The sequence below is a fragment of the Chiloscyllium punctatum genome, chromosome 26, assembly GCF_047496795.1.
Source record: "Chiloscyllium punctatum isolate Juve2018m chromosome 26, sChiPun1.3, whole genome shotgun sequence".
NCBI lineage: Eukaryota > Metazoa > Chordata > Chondrichthyes > Orectolobiformes > Hemiscylliidae > Chiloscyllium > Chiloscyllium punctatum.
In genome coordinates, this window is record NC_092764.1 from 55,394,519 (window position 1) to 55,415,982 (window position 21,464).

Sequence of the window (21,464 nt, forward strand, 5' to 3'; positions counted from 1 at the left end):
TTCACACAATGGTGAGGGAGATAATTTTCATGCTAATGAACACAACTGTCAAATGCACAGCTGGCAAGAAGGTGGATGACATCAGAAACAAGTGAGGCTATGATGTCACTGCCGTTGAATTCTCCATTTGGGATCAGTAAAGGTTAGTTTCAACTGAGTTTGAAGTTACACCAGTACAAGTCAGTGTCCTCAGAAGAGGGAAGAGAAGTGGCAGTCTTCAGAAAAATCTTGCAGCCTTAAAAGATTCAAACTCCATTGTTCACAATGCTGGCTGCATACGAAAAAATAAATCATATGGCATTATTTGAGTGCCTCACCCCAATACAACATCTAAAACATGACCTCAATTTTACCTTTTAAAAACAAAGTCATGTTTGCAGGCCATCATGCACTTATTCTGCCTCAGCAGATGGCCAAGTATCCTTCTAACAGGCCTCAGGCAATGTAATTTCTGAATCAGCTACAAGATGCAGAAGACATACATGAAATGGTTTATCTGCCTCATTTCCAGTAAGGGAGTGTGGTCCTGCACCCAGCACCAAACTCAATCTCTGAACACAAGACTTAACTGAACCAACTTACATTCCCAACAAGTTATATTGGGTTCAGCATTTCACTTGAGATTTGAGTTATATTACTGATATAAAACTCCATGTTGTTCAGGAAGTTGGGCCATCTCATAGACCATAGAGGTGCCTCTAAGCTGGTATTAATTGACACCCTTCCCTGGACAAGACATAGGATGATGTGTAAAAAGAAAAAAAAAGAAGACAGTGGTACAGTCATGGGAATTCTTCTAAGGCCAGGATTTCTAACAGTGTGTTACAAATGACTCGGAAGAACTCAATGGGTGCCTGACAAGGGAGTGGCTCCACTGCTCAGCATCAATATTTCCTAGCTTCAAGAATTCAAAATTTGCATCAAATGTTAGATATATCCATATATTTAGGTGCTGAACTTTAAAATTCCAAATAGTGCCCACCAATACAAACTAAACTACATGTATGCAAAAACATACTTGTCTCTTCTACATTCAGTAATCTCTTTAAACTAAAGATCCATTGCAAAGGTTTCGTTACTAAAACTGTACACCAGTACTTTTAGAATTGCCATAACGCATTTTAAAATCAAATTTTACCAAAATTAAAGACAATGCAAAAGTTATTGGAATGCAGCATATAGAAGAAAAAGTCTAGAAGAAGCTTACCAGAAAATGATCCTGATTGCTCTGTCATGTTATGTACATGGTTTCTACAAAATTAAGTTTTACAGTTCATGAGTCATTAATCATAAACATATTTTCTAATAGTTTCTAATTTGTTGCTCTTGAAATCTGTAAAAGTCCAGTTATATTTTGAGGAAAATTAATAGTAACTCTTGGTTATTATTATTATTCCTCTTTTCAAGGCTACCTCCACCTTGTTTCAAGAGTCCAGCAATACATTCAGTAAATGAAGCACAATAATTATGCAAGAATTCCCAGATTCATTCATCCATCTCTCCTTCCTTTCAGAAAGGAGCAGCGCTCCGAAAGCTAGTTTGCTTCCAATTAAACCTGTTGGACTCTAACCTGGTCCTATGGGAAAGTCAACCTAGCTGAGACTAAGATATTTCCATTTGGGAAAATTGTACTTTCAGTAGCACTGATGCAAAAAATGTGGTGTGTCCCTATGTTAATTCTCTTACCTTTTTTGTAAATAATATTTCAACATCAATTCATGAAATAAAATTCAAAAGAAACAATAGCACAATTTGTGAATTAGGCTGAGAGCTTGGAGTATAAGCAGGAGATAGATTCAGGTTAAAATCAACTGAACCGTTCCCACTGTCAGAAAGTGCAATAATCAAATAAGACTGAAGCATATTCAAGTACAAACTACCATTGGTGATTCTGGTGCAAAAATAGAATGTAAAGCAAAAGAATAGTGACACTCATATAGCAAGTTAAAAAGGCAAAATATCTCCAATAACTTCACAAAAGGAAGCAAAGTGAACCTGATCAAAGACTTAGTTAAGAGAGAAACAGTGAGGAATTTTGGTAGTGAGAGAAATGTAGCAAGATGGAAGGATGCAAGAGAATTCAAAATCTCAAGAGCAGTCTCAAATCCCTGGCTCCTCCTAGAAATAAGCTGCAAATAGAATTGATGCACCTTTTCAACTCTCAGCGATTATTAACTCAGTCAAATATTTATTCCTACACAATCCTCACTAGCTTTAGGAATACTCTTTACTTACTGCCAAAATTCTCTCAACTTCTTCTGCACAGTGGAGTCCAAGTTGCTGAAATATGAAAAGTTTTGAAATGTCAGATAGTTAACAAAATAAAAAAAACTGATTGCAATGTGATATATTAAAAAAAATATATACACAGAATACCTCATACCATGAACATGCATCAGAAAAACCAGTTTCTGCTGGCAGGATCTTCAACTCATGAACAACTAAATAGAATTCACAATCTTCCTGAAGGGGAAAAATACAAATCACATTAGGTATTTCTCGTAGTTTCAGAAGGCCGTTCACGAGACTGCAACACTTAATAGGTTTGATGACTCTTGAATGCCTTTGTTCACCACGGCCAAAATTCGTAAACCATTCTGCAGATAATCCCATACCCAGCAAGATCTCTGCACCTGCCTAGGCTTTCAAGGCTCAAGCATATCTGGCTCATGAAATGGCCACATCTTCCAGTTTCAAATCTTGTTTTTACTCTTAGACCATTCTAAACAATCAAATTAATCTCAGGATGCTCTTCTCAAGAACTCCCTCTGATCCTTTCACCAACCCTCCATCTCACCCCAAACACACACCGTCATTTGCCAAGGGCAACTATCTTATCTCAATAACTGAGAATATCCAAATGTCTGCCATTGTGTCCTAATGTCTAGTTATGTCAAACATATACCTAGCTCTCACTCTGCATCATTTAGGGCAAAACCTTCAGTCATTACTTTCAACTCTGGGTTTCATTCACGAATGTCTCTTCGTGAGCCTGCTCTGCCAGTCAAAAAGATCGTGGTTAATTTTCTGCTTCTACTATTACCTCTTACATCAGCCTGAATTCCAAGACCTTCTTCGAATCCAAGAATCTATCGATTGGAGTCTTGCAATTACTTAACAGCAGACCATCCCCAAGGCTAGGATACAGAATACCAAATATTCAAGACTTTTTGAAGGAAGAGGTTTCTCCTCTGCTTAATCTGAGACTGTAGCCTCATATCTTAGACACTTGATCAAAGCATCTACCTGTTCATAATTTTCTCATATGATGCAATAATCTATCAATAGAGTTCCTTGGTTTAATTTCTGTTAACCCCACTATCACCTCATCTCAAGATTCAGTCTAGTAAAGCTTCTTTGCTGTTACACTCTACATCTTTTAGAGAAAAGGTTGATAAACTATTTGGTAAACTAAATACTTGATGCACTTGCAAGCTAAATTTGCTCAACCAAACTTTGGCAGGTGGGAAGTTTCTACGCAGAGCGATAGGGTAGCGAGGAAAGAGCATGTGGGACCAGAGACATATGAGGCACACCGGAGCGTGAAAGCAAGGTTGATGGGGCACATGCAGGAACTAAGCAGGTATGAGAACGCACATGCAGTTGCTAGTGACGGTACAAAGGAAAGAAACAGGAGTGTGAGTGGTTCAGTGTGAAATTTGCACGATTGCTAAGCTTCCAGCTTAGCCTCCAACTTGCCCAAATTTCTTCATTCCAGCTGCTCCCTCCTGATGCTTGTCCTTGCTTATCCCTTAACATTCTACTCTGCAACCTCCTTCTCCTTTTCCCCAATAAACAAGTACTTTATTCTTGACCATGGTTGTTTTCATAATTCTGCTTTCAATCTAGCAACTTAATTTGCCACCAACATCCCCTCCAAGCTGTACATCTCCAACATTCTGCGCATGTCGATTGCCGTGCCAATGCAGATTGCAGTACTGACTTCTAGTTCTAGATACTGTTGCCACATCCGAACCTCAGAAGTCATAAGAAGAAAAAAAAATTAGACGGAACATTGCTTGCCATCCTCAAACAGTTGTTTATGCTTTCTCATGCCTTAGTTCATTTCTCTTTAATGTTTCCCACTATTCACAAGATCTTTTACTTCAAAAGAATTCTGAGACTATTATTTTCTCCAATGCTCTACTTGAATGCAAATTAGAAGCCTGAATGTCACGGTTTAATGTCTTTCTGCATTATCTCTTCGTACATTGTACTGTTACAAAATCTTGATTTGCATGCAACCAATATTTTTCAAATCATTTGAAAACTACGCCAAAATTTTATTTAATTATTCTGAAAGACAGTGGGTTTTCAGTGATTTTTTTTAAATATAGATATTTTTATTGAAAATTTAACATTTTTACAAGTTTACAAAATAAAAAAAACCCAAGTATAAACATTGATATACAATCAAATCTTAAATAAGTAATAACCAAAATTTAACAAAAGAAAAATATCGAGAGAGAAAAAAACAAAACTCAACTAACTACTAATCTAACCTATAACTAACCAGAGTGTATAATTAAGTCTCTTACATTATTCAAATAAGCGAAAAACAAAACCAACTGATAGCACAGAAATTGGGTAGTGAGATACATGCTCGGAATGTATTAACATCAAATGTAACAAAACCCATATTTGTGCAGGATTCCTCTCCCAAGGGGCCCCGGACCAGCCAGGTTCACCATCTCAATTAAATAAAAGCCCTTGTTAGGATGGCCGAAATATCTGTATTTATATAATTCAAGAAGGGCTGCCATATTTTATGGAATAATTTGGTCTTTTGGTGCACCATATTGCTAAGGAAGTCAAGGGGAATACATTCCATAATTAATCTGTGCCAATTTGAAAGTCCAGGGGGGCCCTCAGCCACCCAGTTTACCAAACTATTTTTACTTGCACAGAAAGAGAGAATAGAAAATAATCTCTTCCCTTGCATATCCAGGGAGGGTAAGTTCGAAAAGCCCAAAAGGAGAGATACAAGGTCCACTCTAATTTCCGTTCCTAAGATTTCTGTCAGAGCACTTGCTACTTTAGTCCAATATCTACAGACCTTATTACAGGTCCATAGGCAATGTACAAGAGTGCCCACCTCCATTTTACATTTGGGACACATTGGAGATGCTCCTGCCTTAAATTTTGCCAATCAATCCGGTGCTATATGGGCCCTATGAAGTATCTTCAGCTGGATAGCCTGAGTTCTGTTGCAGATGGTGATTCTTCTGGCGTTTTCCCAAATGTCATTTCACGTTTCTATACAGATTTCTAGTCCCAAATCCTGATCCCATGTTTTAAGCAGATTGTCCATATCTCCCAATACTTCATCATGTAGTAAATGATAAATAGTACTGACGGAAGATACCCCCATTGGCAATAGCGCTCTACATTCTCTGTCTGATTTATAAAGACTATCTAATAACGTAGTCTTCTTCTATATGTAATCTCAAATTTGGAAGAATCGAAAGAGGTCTCCATTACGTAATCCGAATTTCTGATGCAGCTGTTCAAAAGACATCAGGACCCCATCCTTAAATAGGTCCCCTAGACATGAGATACCTCTGGATCTCCAGAGTTTGAAAGTGGCATCTGTAAACCCCAGTTGAAATCCCCATGCTCCCATTATCGGAGCATAGGGAGATGTTTTATGTGAGTTACCCTCATTTTGCCGCATTATATTCCAAGCTTTAATTGTGTTTAGTATTATAGAGTTTTTCCAGTGATCTGTAATGATTTTCCCAGAGTGATTTCTGTCCCACCCACTACACGAAGTCAAAACCAAAATTAATCAAATTAACTTCATTACTTACCAACTCCAGTTCCAATCTGAGCAAAACATTGAATTTTCTCAAAATAATAATTTTGTTTTTGATATCACTGAACGTATAATTTTCTTCCACCCTAAAAATGGAGAACAGAAAGCATATACCTGATACATAAACTTTTAACAATATGTACTATTAGCTTTTGGTACCAAAGAAGAATCTTAATGAAAATACAATTTCTATGAATTTATATTGTCCTAATTTATATGAAGGAAAAATTAAATACTGAAGTCAGACAACACTAAAGATTTGTTTAAGAAAAGATCCTGCACTTCTGTGCTCTTTGATCTCATCCTTGAGGCACAATCAAACTGCTCATCTGGGTGCAGTAACATTTCTTACATATACATAAAAAAAGCCCACAACAAAAATGAATGAGTAGTAAAAATGTTCCATATTAAGTATTCATACAAAGTGGTAACACAAGGGTGCATTATACAGGTGCAACTACCTGTGGAATATTTCAATTTATCCAATCAATTCTTTATACAAAATGAGTGAACTTGTAGCACGTAAGTGCAGCCTTGGATGTAAGCAGAACAGAAACTTGAAGCAAAGCTGGGCACTAGCTCCAACAATGTGCACAGGTTTGCTACTCTCCAGTCACCTAAGAAATGAGAACTATGCGTGTGAGGCAAGACAGCAAGTATTGTAAACACTGGAAAATTAACAGAGCACCATATAGCCTAGCGTGAATTAGGGTTTTGCCACATTTGTCTCATTTGATTATCCAAGAGCTAACAAACTGGATGTGGTCAGGTCATCATTAATATTCACATTAAAATTGATCAATAAGTTAATAAAAATAGAAAATTAGGTTCCAGACGTAACATCACTGCATTGCTTAAACGAAACATCTGTACTTAATCAAAACGAATAAAGGTTTGGGCCAAAATAAATTGCAAAAAGAACAGGTTTGTTGTTCATAAGTAACAGAAATATTACCTATTACTTCAGTAAATGAGTCATTTTAATAATGTTACCAACACAAATAAACCTCTGCGAGCACTGTGAAGATATTCTTGTTGACCATCTCAGCTGACAGTTATGCAATTGGAAATAGGTGGAATTATCCCTAGTTGAGTTATAGGATAATAAAGATATTCTACCAGACATGCAGGTGACAACCATGCATAACTGACAGTTTTCCACACATAACAGGCAGTGTAAATGAAAATATTCAACAAAATTTAATGAAGAGAATTACAAATGTTATACAACACCACTTTAAGGCTAGAAAATCCTTTGGGAGAAATCAAAGCACAAAATGGCAGTAAGCAGGAAACAATTAAGGCAGAGGTCAATGAGCAGCTTACGATCGATGACTTTTAAAATTCTTTTTAAAAAAATAGTTCCTTTTACTTGCTGGCAGATTACCTCACTGTTGAGTTGTGATTTGTTGATGTTGAACATTAGTCTTCAATCAAAAGGTGCTCATGCATGGCAATGTGATTAAATAATAATTTAAGTGCATCAGTACATGTAAGGATTTGTTCAGGCAGAAGCAATAGATAGGCATTGTGTTGGATGCATATGCATCAACAAAGCAGGGCAATGCCAAAAGAATTGGTCTTTCGAGGATCATCAACCATGTAATTACTCCACAAAGCAATAGAAATGCAAGTCTTTAAATTTGTAACTACTTACTGCTCCAGGTTATGTTTGGCTTCCTTTGTCACCACAGCCTTAATATAGTGCTGGAGATCAGATATATGAACAACAGCAGCAGATTCATGTTCACCTTCTTTCGTCCAGTTCTCTAGTGGCAAAAACTGTAAAGAAACCCATAAATGAATTAATGTCCTTAAATCTTATTTCAGTTAGTATTCTGATATTTGGGAGTATCAATTTCACAACAAAGCTTCTACTTGATAAACAGTTCTAACAACTTGCTTCATCATCACTCTAGTACCAAATTTTCAAACGTGTGACTGAGAAATGCAGGATGCCTATTAATGTATATAGTAAAGTGCATTAAACCTAGACAGGAATATTAATATAAAAGATGCAATTCAATTTCAATCATACTTCTAATTGAATTTTCCACAATTACTTCAATTTATGAAAGATAGGTGGTTCAGAAACGACATTATAGAAGTTTATAAAATAATGAGGCATATAGGTACAGTTAATGGCAGAAGTCTTTTCCCCAGGATGGAGGATTTCAAGATCGGGGGCACATTTTTAAGGTGAGAGGAATCAGATTTTAAAAAGACATGAAGGGCAAATTTTTCACACAGAGGGTTGTTCATGGGTGGAGTTAACTTCCTGAGAAAATGGTGGATGTAGGTACAATTATAACATTTAAAAGACATTTGGAGAAGGACATGAATAAGAAAGATTTGGAAGGATAAAGGCCAAGAGCACGCAGGTAGGACTAGTTTAGTTGGGATTATGTTCAGAATGGACTGGTTGGAGCAAAGGGTCTGTTTCTGTGCTGTATGACTCCGTTAACTCTATAATCATTAACTTCCTAAAATGTATTGCATTTTCCATGACCTCTAATGACCTTTGAGTTCATATTTGCTTCTTTCTTCTGTTCAGTTATACAGATATCTATAATTCTTGACAGCATCATCTCTAGGGATGGCAAGACAGCAGTCAAGCTTCTGGTCATACTTCAACATGAAGGCAACATTCTAATTGCTAGTTTCCGAACACATGCATGAGTTAAGGGTGGCGGCTTATTTATAAAAGTTAGACAGCATCAAAATCTCAATGCCATCTGATTAGGGCCAAACATCAAGTAGGCATGTTTCCAGCAAAAGTTTACACAGGAAAGGAAAATTCTCATACTCCAAAATGCCAAGTCGTCAAAAAGCTTATAAATACTAGGAACATAAATTCTTGCTCTTTCCAAATCAATTATACATAAAAAAGACATAGCAAATGCACCACATATTATATAACACAGACAGGAACTACACCTATTTAATCATATACTCATAACCTGAAGACACTAGGCCACTACAAAAGCTATTAATGTGCACATCAGCGTCAACTCCAACTGGCTGGCAAGCATAATGCAATTTCGTAATGCATGAACTTAATGGTTTTGGTTGCTAAATGCATTATGCATTGCATCTGATGGAAGATGTTTGTACATTGTTGAAATTCAGTGCAGTATCTGTTACATGTAACTCTTTCATATGCAGTTTATGGTTAAGCAGTTTTGTGGACTGTAGAAGAACTGAAAACAAAAAATGCTGGAAATCACACCAATCAGGTAGCATCCATGGAGAGGGAGCATGTTAACGTTTCAAGTCTAAATGACTTTCCATCAGAGCTGATGTGAAGTATGACAGTATGCACAATTTAATTGAAAAACAATTGCATAACACAGTGTAACTGATTAAAGGTAGAAGACATTTTTTAAAATCTGATTGAACTGCAATATACATATATTATGCTGATGACAAAACTTCCAGTGGTTCCACAAATAGAATGCTTCAGTACTAAGAAAGAAAATTTGACAAAATTCCAAGCAAACACAAGTTCATTCAATGATGTTCAGATGACTGTTGACTTCAGCTCAGCATGTGCAGTTCACAAGCATCCGGTTCCATTTCACATTATATCTACAGCGACATGTTGAATTAAAAATTTTGAACTAAACCAATTGATTAATTTAGCTCAATTTTAATATGGGTAACATGCATTTTCAAACAACACAGAATAAATATGGACACAATTATTGTGCATCAAAATGTACTGTCGTTATAGTAATTCAGGTATGAAGTCAGACTTTTGAACTGACTCTTTGCTCCAGTAACTATTAGCTTCATAAGTGAGATGGACCTCAACTCCATTCCAAGCAAACCAGTCCATAACAAAGAACTGATCATATAGTCTGGCAAGGGTATGCAAGGCAGCTCACATTATTAGAAAACAGAAGCCTTGCAAAAATAGGTGTTATAATAAATCATAAAAGCAGATTTAAATTATGGAAGCCAAAACTTTGATCCTGTGAGGAAAGAGATTGTTTCTAATATTTGAAGCACGAATATTAGGGAAAGAAGATGTCTCACACATTTTTGTAATAAAAAACAATTGTACCTCATTGAACTTAACCAAGTCATTTTCTTTAATGCTCTATTTTTCTTTGCTTGAAATATTTGTTTCTTTCAGACTGCATTAACAAAATGGAACCTATACCAAAGTCTCATGGCCAAAGCAAGTGGCTTGGTCAAAGTGATAGGTTTTAAAAATTATCTTAAAGGGAGACGGGGTACATAGAGATTTCGGGGAAAATATTTCAAAATCTAGCACCTATACAACTGACGGCACTACTTCAGTGGTGCAGGAACTGAAATTCAGGACACAAAGCCAGAATTTAAAAAAAAACTATCTTGGAAGAGCATTGGGGAAGGAATAACGATTGGGAGCACTAAGCAACAACACTCACCTCCCCACCCTAGACCCTCCAAGATAGCCATAATAGTCAATTCTTCAGCAGAGTCCTTTCTTTACAAATGACAGGGCTTGACAACATCTCAAAACTGCCGCAATCTCATTTCACTTAGTATTCTTGAAGCTGACAAGAAAGCAGCACTTGGCTCAAAGAAACGTTTGGCTCCTAACCAAATACACTATTCAGTGATCAAGGCTGGAAAATGCACATGCATGGATCAGATTGACTGTGATCAAATACCAGCCAACAAACAGACAAAAGCTCAAGGATGAATAATGAATAATGGGCATCTTTGTGAAATACTACAGTGGCTGTCCTCCTTGGAATCTTACTACAGCAAACTAGTCAACATTTAATAAATGAGAATTGAAAAAGAAAAAACTATATTTATATTTTATAAAGTATTCTTCTGTCTTCCTTTTCAGTACCTGTAGCACAAGTAAGAAGTCCACATCAACCCACAACTGAAGTAACTGAACAGAAAAGTAAATGTGTCTCACTGCTATCCAAATTATTGTAGCATTTTATGAAACTGAAGACTCCACACTGAAAATCTAGATTCCCAGGGATTGATTGCAAAAGATTGCCTTTTTGGAGACTGCTCTGCCCACTAACATCATTTCTAAAACACATTAACTTAAATTTTTAATAATATTGTCTACTGCACTGTGGTTTTGTAAAATTGATCACTGTCTGTAAGCACCATATCTTTCCCCCTTGCAGTCAAATCATTTATAGTTGGATTGTATAACTGTTTTCCAAATCAATTGCTCAGCAATCTTAGAGCTTGTTGAAAGCTAATTGCAACAGATGGGGGAAGAATGTGCATAACTCCAATTGCCTGATAGTTGAAATGGGACTGCATTATAAATCCAATTCTTTGGTCTCTAGTGATAGCTTTGCATCTGAACCATTGGCAGTTTCCTGAAGCTTTTTCTGATTGTTGAACACAATTTAATACTTGGCCTTCAAGAAATCAGTATTTTGGTGTCTGCAAACCTAATAACTGAACATTCTGACAACAATTGAAAACAAAAGGATGTTGATATAGAAATAATTAGATAATTATGTCATTGGTTTAATACTGAATTGCACAAAAATGTATCATGTGTAGGAAAAATAAAGTGCAAACTGGCAGATTAGATCAGCACTTCTTTCATTACAAATTTTATATTAAATTTCAAAAATCACTATTCTTTTGCCACACCTTTGCTCTGAAGAGGCCGAGAGTGTACAAGCTAGGTTTTTAGCTCACTTTTTATTCCAACAGTCACTACATCTGACAGTGGCTAAGACTTTGAAGTTGTGAAAAATGCCATGTAAATGCAATTTCTTTCCTTACAATTTCTTTCAGTGTATCTCAAAACATAGTCATGTTGCACCTAGGTCTCAAAGAGAACTGAGATAAAGAAAAGAACATACTTACTTGCATTCCAAGCACATAGCTGTTCAATCACCATGACTGCCTATTTCCATCTCGAGAATACCATAATACTAAGCACAGGATTCCATCCAAATGGTGGCAACAAAAAAGACTGTACTGGCAGAAGGGGAAAATTTGGTGAAGAGGGTTTGTGCTGTTCGCTGAAGCAAAGAATGAGAAGGATTTGCTACCTGCCTGGCTGCAGGATTCAGGACATCTGCTCAGGGCTGGAGAGTAGCTTGCAGTGAAAAGTACAAGGTCCAATCATTGTGGTACTGTTAAAGCACAGATTTGAGACAGCCCAGGGAATCCCTTATGGACTCAGACCTGTAAGCCTCTCTCTTGGTTCATCCCAGAGATTATACTCTTTGGATGTCTGGAATAAAAAACCCTCTTACAGATTAGTTTAATTTTAGTCATCCCCTTTATTTACCAATAGCATCACTTTTACAACATAACACTGATACCTATAAGCTAAACTATCTAGGTTTTAATAACCTAGGAGAGTAGGTACCAGATCTTCAAGTGCCCCAGCAGGCTCCTCTGATGTTTCCTTTACAAAGTGGCTTCCTTTATACAAAAGTTTTTTTTTAAATTTGCATGTTCTTAATTAGACAGGTAACAGTGAAAGACAATAATTTCTGAGGAAGAAAAGTTCAGTTATTAGGTTTGCAGACACCAAAATACTGATTTCTTGAAGACCAAGTATTGACAGGTGTGTACACTTGACAAGTCACTCTTACAGGCCCTAAGCCGTTCATCAGGTGGGAAAAACATACCCAGCAGAGGTTAGGCGCCTGCTAGCAAGATAAACTCCTATCATAAAGAGGTACCAGTCTGAGCTAATTAGAGAGTTCAGAAGGTAACCTTGCTCAGCTCACATGTCTGATACAATTATTTTACAAAATGGCTTCTTAGCAAGTAGGGCAAACCTTTGACCATAAAATGGCTTCCTGACACATTGTGCCAGAATCTCTTCAATATTAGGCTTAGAATAATTTCTAAGCTAGGAGCAGACTCCTGCTTTCTAAGTACTGAATCATTCTGTACCTGAGGCTGAGATGTTACCATAAGGTTACATTTAAACTGACTCATTAGTCTTTGAATTAAACATGCTTTCTTTTCAGGGTTGTGGTTCAAATTCAAATAAGACACAAGATCTGATTAGTTAGAATTGACAGTGGGGCAGTCTGTAAGGTCTGTAGATGGTCTGCAAGAACAACAAGTAAGGCTTCATCAAAATGACCTTTTACAGAGTTTGTATTTAATAACCGGTAATGGCTACTCAATATCATCGTAAAGTCCCAAAATGCAATTAATTTCAATCCATAACACATAAGCGCTAAGAGTTAATTTTCTACTGGCTCCAACAGCCTCAGCACTAAAATGGTCTCTCTCTCTCTCTCTCTCGTGTCCTTTTGAAATCTCAAGTCAGGGTTTTGTAACAGCAAAGATTTTTTTCTCTCTGTGTCTGCCCCACTGGCATGGGGTAATAAGAATCCATTATAATTAACAGCACCTGACCGTTAATTACAAAGCTTTTGATAGCACCAAGTTTCGTTTCAGGGTCAGAATCGAACACTATCATTAATTTCATAAGGGAATGGCTGTGAATGTTATTGCTTGGTGTCCTGTTCACACAGATTCACCGAGGCTAAGACAAATGTTCTGAATTGCCTTACAGCATCCTGTTATCACTTGGTGAGCCCAAATGTCCCTATCTTCTGCATTCCTTGAGCTCCCCCCTTTTGCTGAGCCTTCCTGCCTGTCTATTGTCTAGTGTAGTAAACGTGTTCTACAATTCAGCATTACATTTTAGTTTGAATGTTTAAAGACAAGTTTTAAGGCTATAGACTTTCTCAGTACAGGCAGGACAACAAGAGATTCTGCTTAGTCAGTATGACGAGTCAGACACTAAATTAAGAATCAGCCTCAAGATTAATAAAGTCTGAATTATTGCCTCAACCACATGCAAACTGACAAAGCAAATACATTAGATAAATGAATGCATAGAGATGTACATCACGGAAACAGACCCTTCAGTCCAACTCGTCCATGCCAACTAGATATCCCAACCCAATCTAGTCTCACCTGCCAGCACATGGCCCATATCCCTCCAAACCCTTCCTATTCATACACCCATCCAGAAGCCTTTTAAATATTGCAATTGTACTAGCCTCCACCACTTCCTCTGGCAGCTCATTCCATACACTACCACGCTTTGCATGAAAAAGTTGCTCCTTAGGTCTCTTTTATATCTTTCCCCTCTCTCCCATGTAGCAAAACGAACATCACAGAAATCAACATTACAGAGAGTTGTGAACACAGCTCAATATATCACGAAAACCAGCCTTCCTTCCATTGACTCCGTCTATATGTCCCACTTCCTTAGGAAAGCAGCCAACATAATCAAAGATCCCTCCCACCCTGGTTGTACTCTCTTCCAACCTCTTCCATCAGACAAAAGATACATAAGTTTGAAAACATGTACCAACAGATTCAAGAACAGCTTCTTCCTTGCTGTTATCAGACTTATGAAACGAACTTCCATATATTAGAGCTGATCTATCTCTGCACCTTCTCTATAGCTGTAACAGTATATTGTGCATTCTAATCTATTAGCCTGATTTACTTAAATATGGTATGATTTGTCTGGATAGCATGCAAATCAATACTGTTCATTGTATGTCAGTACATGTGACAATAATAAAAAGGTCAGAGGTTACAAAATAAAACAATAAAACTAAATGCTTTGTATCTGAATAAACAGTGCATTTGAAACAAACCCAATGAACCAACAATACAAGTACAAAAAATATATTCAAATTGCCATGGTTGAGGAATGCATAAATTTGGAGTTGAACATTGAAAAGAACTTGTCATTTAGCAAGGTCAGGAGGCTAGGAAATATGGAGGAGCACATCTGTTAATTAATGATGGTATTGATGTAACAGAGAGAGATAACCTAAGTTCAAGAAACCAGGGTATAGGAATGGTTTGGGTAGAGTTGAGAAATAATAAATACAAGTCAATTCTGGGAGTGGACATATTCTATGACAGTAACCAAACGGTTGGATGGAGTACATAGGAAGAAATAATGAAAGCTTGTCAGAACGGTATAGTGATAATCACAGGGTTTATCAATTTTACCATTCCTGAAGAAGGGCTCATGCCCGAAACGTCAATTCTCCTGCTCCTTAGATGCTGCCTGACCTGCTGCGCTTTTCCAGCGACACATTTTCAGCTCTGATCTCCAGCATCTGCAGTCCTCACTTTCTCCTATCAATTTTACATACAGACTGGAGATTCAGATGGGCAATGAGAGCCTAGAGGTGGAGTTGAAGGAATATTCACAGAATAGTATATTCAGAAGCCAAGCAGACAGCAATCTATACTAGACTTAATATTATACAACAAAATAGAATTGTTTGAGTGACCTTAAAGTGAAGCCCTGCCCATAGGCAGCAGCAATACACATATTGAATGTTATATTCAGAGATAAAGAGAGAAAAAATGAACGTCAGCCTAATGTTTTAAACTTAAAAATACTGGCAAATTTGTTTACAGGATCGGTCAATAGAGATGCATTAGCAGACATTTAAGGGAAAATTTTAAAATACACTGGAAGTACATTCCAAAGGAGAAAGAAAAAATCCAACAGGAATATCCATTGTTGTTAACAAAAAAAGTAAGAAGCAGCAGCAGCATCAAACTTAAAAGAAAAAACATATAATTACACAAAGATACGTGATGAGTCAGTCAGGCAGAATATAAAAAGCAGCAAAGTATTACTGGAAAGATACTAAGGAGGGAAAATTAGAGCACAAAAGATGAAATATAAGAATACAATAAGAATTTTTATCTCGTTAAAAAGAAATAGTTAACATAATAAGCGTTAGACCTCTGGAAAATTAGTCTCTGGAATTAATAATGGAATATGAGGAGATGGCAAATGAATTAACAGGCATTTTGCATCAATCTTCACAGTGGAGAATATAAGTAACTTCCCAGAAATAGTTGTAAAAAGAAAAAACAGGAAATGGAAGTGAGGGAGAAACTTAAGAAAATTACAATCACCAGGCAAGTGGTACTTAGCAAATTGCTTTACTTTATTGGTCAGAGCATTGACTATAGGGAGTTGGGAGGTCATGTTGTGGCTGTACAGGACATTGGTTAGGCCACTTTTGGAATATTGTGTGCATTTCTGGTCTCCTTCCTATCGGAAAGATGTTGTGAAACTTGAAAGCATTCAGAAAAGATGTACATGGATATTGCCAGGGAGAGGCTGTTTTCCCTGGAGCATCAGAGGCTGAGGGATGACCTTATGGAGGTTTATAAAATTATGAGGGTCGTGGATAGGATAAATAGATAAGGTCTTTTCCACGGGATGGGAGAGTACAGAACTAGAGGGTATAGGTTCAGGGTGAGTGGGGAAAGATCTAAAAGGAACCCAAGGGGCAACTTTTTCATACAGAAGGTACTGCGTGTATGGAATACGCTGCCAGGAGAAGTGGTGGAGGCTTGTACAATTACAGCATTTAAAAGGTATCAGGATGAGTATATGAATAGGAAGGGTTTGGGGGAGATGGGCCTACTGCTGGCAAGTGGGACTAGATTGGCTTGGGATATCTGGTCAGCATGGATGAGTTGGACCAAAGGGTCTGTTTTCATGCTGTACCTCTCTATGACTCTATGACTATGACTCTACCGGCTAATGTGTGCCTGGGTCTTAATGGACTTCATCTGAGGGTCTTAAAAGAAATGACAAGAGAGATAGATGATGAGATGGTTATAATTTTTCAAAATTCCCTAGATTCATGGAAGGTTCTATGCCACTGGACAATAGTAAGTGCAAATCCTTTATTTAAGAAGGTAGGGAGACAAAACAGTAAGCTAAATTGTCATAAGGAAGATGTTAGAAGCTATCATTAAAGATTTATAGAACGCCACTTTGAAAAGTTTAAGGTAATCAAGTAGATTCAGCATGGTTCTGTGAAAGGGATGTCATGCTTAACAAACTTATTGGAGTCCTTTGAGGAAGTGAAATGTGCTGCAAATAAAGTGAAACTGGCAATGTATTGTACTTAATGATTTCAAGAACGCATTAAATAAGGAATCTCAAAGGGTAATGCAGAAAATAAAAGTCCATTGTGTAGGGGTAACATATTGGCATGGATGAAAAATTAGCTGGTTAACAAACACAGACAGTAGGCATAAATGGAATTGTAAGTTGCAACAAGTGACATGTCACAAGCTTCAATGCAACTTTTTTTACAATTGTTATAAATGACTTGAATGAAGGGACCAAAGATATGGTTACTAAATTTGCTGATGGTATAAATATAGTTAGAGAAAGCTATAGAGAGAGACAGACAGACAGAGAAAGAGAGAGAAACAGAGAGAGAGACAGAGACAGGGGGACAGAGACAGGGGGACAGAGACAGGGGGACAGAGACAGGGGGACAGAGGGACAGAGACAGTGAGAGTGTGACGGTGTATAGGCCTGTGAGAAGGTGTGTGCGTATGAGTACAAGCGTGGGGGGGGGGGGGGGTGTGCGAGAGTGCACGTGTGTGCAAGAGTCTGTGTGTGTGTGAGTGTCTGTGTGTGAGAGTGTGCATGTGCATGTGAGTGCGAGCAAGTGCGTGAGAGTGAGTGAGTGTAGTGGAGTCACCTGTACAAGAACATGAACCCTAGATCCAGGTTGAGGCCATCCTCATGGGTACCGAACTTGGCTAACAGCCTCTGTTCAGCGACTCTGTGTTGTTTCTATCCCAAAGTCTGATGGTTGGGGATGGTTGTTTTAATATGTTTAGGGTGGAAGCTCAAGAAGTGCAGCACAGGGTTATTCGTGGGTTTGCAGTAGAGTGAGGTACTGAGATGCGTATCCTTGATCGAGATGCGTGTGTCTAAGAATGAGACTGATTGCAAAGAGTAGTCCACGGTAAGTCTGATGGTGGAATGAAAGTTGTTGATATCACTGTGTAGTGCTTCAGTTTCTCCTCACCATAGATCCAGAGGAAGAACATATCTGGTGTATCGTGTTGGTTGGAGGCCCTGTGCAGCAAAGAAGTCTTGTTTGAACTTGTGCATGAAAATGTTGGCATATTGGGGTGAAAATGTGGTCCCCATGTGTCTGGATGGGGACTGGCTGTTCCATGTGTCTGGATGAAGAACTAGTTGTCAAAGGTGAAGACAAAGTGGTCAATGATGAAGTGGATGAGTTGTAGGATGGTGCCTGTAGATTGGCAATTGTTGAATATTGAGTGCTGAGACTGTTGCAGCAATGCTGTCATCATGGGCAATGCTGGTGTCGAATGTCAAGATGTCCATTGTGACAAGCAATGTTACTGGTTCAACTAGAAAGTAAGTTGTGAAGATGACACAAGGGGATAGAAAGGGAAAAATGGCAAAGATCTTGCAGAAGTGGCAAAAGCTGTAGTAAAAGTGAAATTGTCCATTTTGGCAAGAAAGAAAAAAAGCACATCATAGCTAAATGCTGAGCAATTGTAGAACTTGGATGAATGCAGATTTCTCCAGCTTCCTCATTTCCCCTCCCCCCACCTTTTCTCAGTCCCAACCCTCAGACTCAGCACCGCCTTCTTGATCTGCAATCTTCTTCCTGACCTCTCCGCCCCACCCCCTCTCCGGCCTATCACCCTCACCTTAACCGCCTTCCACCTATCGCATTCCCAACGCCCCTCCCCCAAGTCCCTCCTCCCTACCTTTTATCTTAGCCTGCTTGGCACACCCTCCTCATTCCTGAAGAAGGGCTTATGCCCGAAACGTTGATTCACCTGCTGCACTTTTCCAGCAACACATTTTTAAGCTCTGATCCCCAGCATCTGCAGTCCTCACTTTCTCCTAGAACTTGGAAATGCAAAGGTATCTGAACGTCCAAGTGTATGCATCACAAAACAATACTATATACATAGGAAGAGTAATTAGGAAATCTAATATAATATTATAATTTATTGCAAGGAAAATTGAATACAAAAGTAGGAGATTATGCTTCAATTATAGAGGGCATTGGTAAGACCATCTGGAGTAAAGAATTGGTCTCCTTATTCAAAGGATGTAAATATGTTAGAATCAATTCAAAACATTTACAAGTCTAATACCTGGAATGGGTGGATTATTTTAAGAAAGGCTAGCCTTGGACCTGCTGGAGATAAAAAAAAAAGTGACTTAATGGAAGAAAGATTTCAAGAGGTCTTCACAGGGTGAAAATGGAAAGAATGTTTCCTCTTGTGGGAAAATCTAGAATTTGTGATCACTATTTCAAAATGAGATGTCACCCAGTTAAGATAGTGATAGGAAGACTTTTTTTTAAAATTCAGAGCATTGAGAGCCTTTTCAATTCTTTTTCCTCAAAAAATCCTGATGGAAGCACAGTCTATAAGCAGATCATATCATAAACATTTTAAGGCACACATTGACTCGTGATAAGCAAGCGGTTAAAAGATTATCGGAGGATAGGCAGAAATATGGAATAATTAAATCAGCCATGAAATGCAGCAAAAGCTCAAGTAGATGAGTAGCCTAGTCCTTTTTGTGTTCATATCATCCATCTCCACCCCTTTCTTAGCTCATCTGATGCTGAAACCATTTATATGCCACCGCTATTTGTGGATTAAGTTCTATTTCGAAAGATTTAGCCATAGAGTCACAGTGTCACACAGCATGGAAAAGGATCCTTCAGCCCAACTTGTCCATGCAAGACAGGTTTCCTAAAGTGAACTAGTCCCATTTGCCAGCAATTGGTCCATATCCCTCTAAATTTTTACCATCCATGTACCTGCCCAGATGGTTTTTAAATGTTGTAATTTTACCAACCTCTACCACTTCCACCGGCAGTTTATTCTAAACATGCACCATCCTCTGTCTGAAAAGGTTGCTCCTCATGTATCTTTTAAATCTTTGCCCACTCACCTTAAACCTATGCCCTCCGGTTTTGGACTTACCTACCCTAGAGAATAGACCTTGGTTACTTACCTTATGAATGCTCCTCATGATTTTATAAACCTCTATAAGGTCACCCCTATTGGCTCCATTGCTCCAGGGAAAAATGTGCCAGCTCATCCAGCCTTTCTTTTTAACTTAAACCTGCCAGTTTGGGTAATATCTTTGCAGATCTTTTTGCACCCTTTCCAATTTAATAACATTCTTCATATAGCTCTCCCAGACTCCCAACTTGCACTTTCTATAAACATGAACTCAAAATACTGCTGGTAACAATAATCTGCACCAAATCCCATTCACCAAATATCATTATTTCCACTGCCCTTCAGTGGCTCCCAGTCTGGCAACACCTCAATTTTAAAATTCCTACCCTTGTTTTCAAATCCATCCATAGTTATTCATAGAATCATAGAATCCCTACAGTGTGGAAAGAGGCCATTTGGCCCAACAAGTCCACACTGACCCTCCAAAGAGTATATACTTCCCAGACCCATTGCCCTATCCTATTACATTTCTCTTGACCAATGCACCTAACCTACACATCCCTGAACACTGTGGGCAATTGAGCATGGCCAATTCACCTAACCTGCACATCTTTGGGCTGTGGGAGGAAACCCACACAGACACAGGGAGAACGTGCAAACTCCACACAGACAGTTGCCTGAGGCTGGAATCGAACCCAATGTCTGGCACTGTGAGGCAACACTGCTAACCACTGAGCCACCATGCCACCCAATCCCAATCACATCCAGTCCCATATTCCTCTAAGATATCTACACTCAACACAGTTTAGCCACCAGAGCATCCCTATTCTTATTTGATCCATCTTGCCATATTCAGCAGCCAGGGTCCTAAACTCTGGGATACCCCTCAACCCTCTTTCACTCTCTTTAGTCATTTAAATGCTCCTTTTCTGTGCTAAAACTTCATTCAGCTTAGTATCAATTTTGACGTTATGATGCTCCTGTGAAGTGTCCTATACATATTTCATCTAGGCAGGGATTCCCAAATTAAGAATGATAGCCTCCAATGGGATCACAGAGATTACATTTAAGATTGCGAAGTCCCCCTCCTCCAAGGCAGCAAGCAATGGCAGAAAAGAGGAAACTGGCAAAACCTCCTTTCACCCATTGGGTACAAAACAACATACAGCAGACAATGAGCTCAAAAAGTGTCCTTTGACATCAGAAACAACTTTTACTTGAGGGCCTGGGGTTGCAGGATGTTTGTGCACCAACTTGGTGCCCGCAAACATAATGCCAAAAGATTATACGGCTGAGCTGGGAAGGCGGCTGCAAATTTTACAACTGCATGATATACAGGATCCTTACACCAGTATAACGGTTTTGCTCCAAACACTAAAAAAAGAGGAAAGGAGAGGAGCTGTTGAGTATAGTGTACCTCTGTATCTGTGGATAGGAGAAAGTGAGTGAGATGGCTGAGTGTTTAGAAAGAGAAGCTTTCTAAATGGGGAAGGTAGGGATGGAAAGGGGATGTTGTGAGAAAGGGACAGCTGAATTTGTCAGAATGGATGCTGGGAAGAGGAATGATGGGAAAAAGGAAAGATTTACTGAGTATTTTGTCATCAGGGAATATGGAGGGCTTGACTGAAACCTTCAAGAGCACCTACATAAAATAATAATGTTTTCAGACTCTCACGCTGCATTTCTTCCTTTTCATATAGCACCACTCTCATGTATGCATTTCAGATTTTACAAGTTTTGAAAAACTCTAATTTTCATATTTAATTTGTTATTACATGTCAATTGATAAACTTTTAAAATTACATACTTAATGCTGCTGTATTGCTTTATTTTTGTAAGTGTCTGGTCAAGGGTTAAAATC

General features: G+C 38.2%; 1 protein-coding gene across 1 annotated transcript in view; it reads right to left on the reverse strand.

Annotated features, from left to right (window-relative positions):
* acd (ACD shelterin complex subunit and telomerase recruitment factor) overlaps positions 1 to 21,464 on the reverse strand; it is a 35,863-nt gene that overhangs the window by 13,787 nt on the left and 612 nt on the right. Inside the window, exons 2-6 of the mRNA XM_072547441.1 lie at positions 7,473 to 7,597; positions 5,811 to 5,901; positions 2,384 to 2,463; positions 2,236 to 2,280; positions 1,208 to 1,251 (exon numbers count right to left, since the gene is read on the reverse strand). Coding sequence (XP_072403542.1) covers positions 1,208 to 1,251; positions 2,236 to 2,280; positions 2,384 to 2,463; positions 5,811 to 5,901; positions 7,473 to 7,597 — 385 coding nt within the window. The remainder of the gene's footprint in view (positions 1 to 1,207; positions 1,252 to 2,235; positions 2,281 to 2,383; positions 2,464 to 5,810; positions 5,902 to 7,472; positions 7,598 to 21,464) is intronic.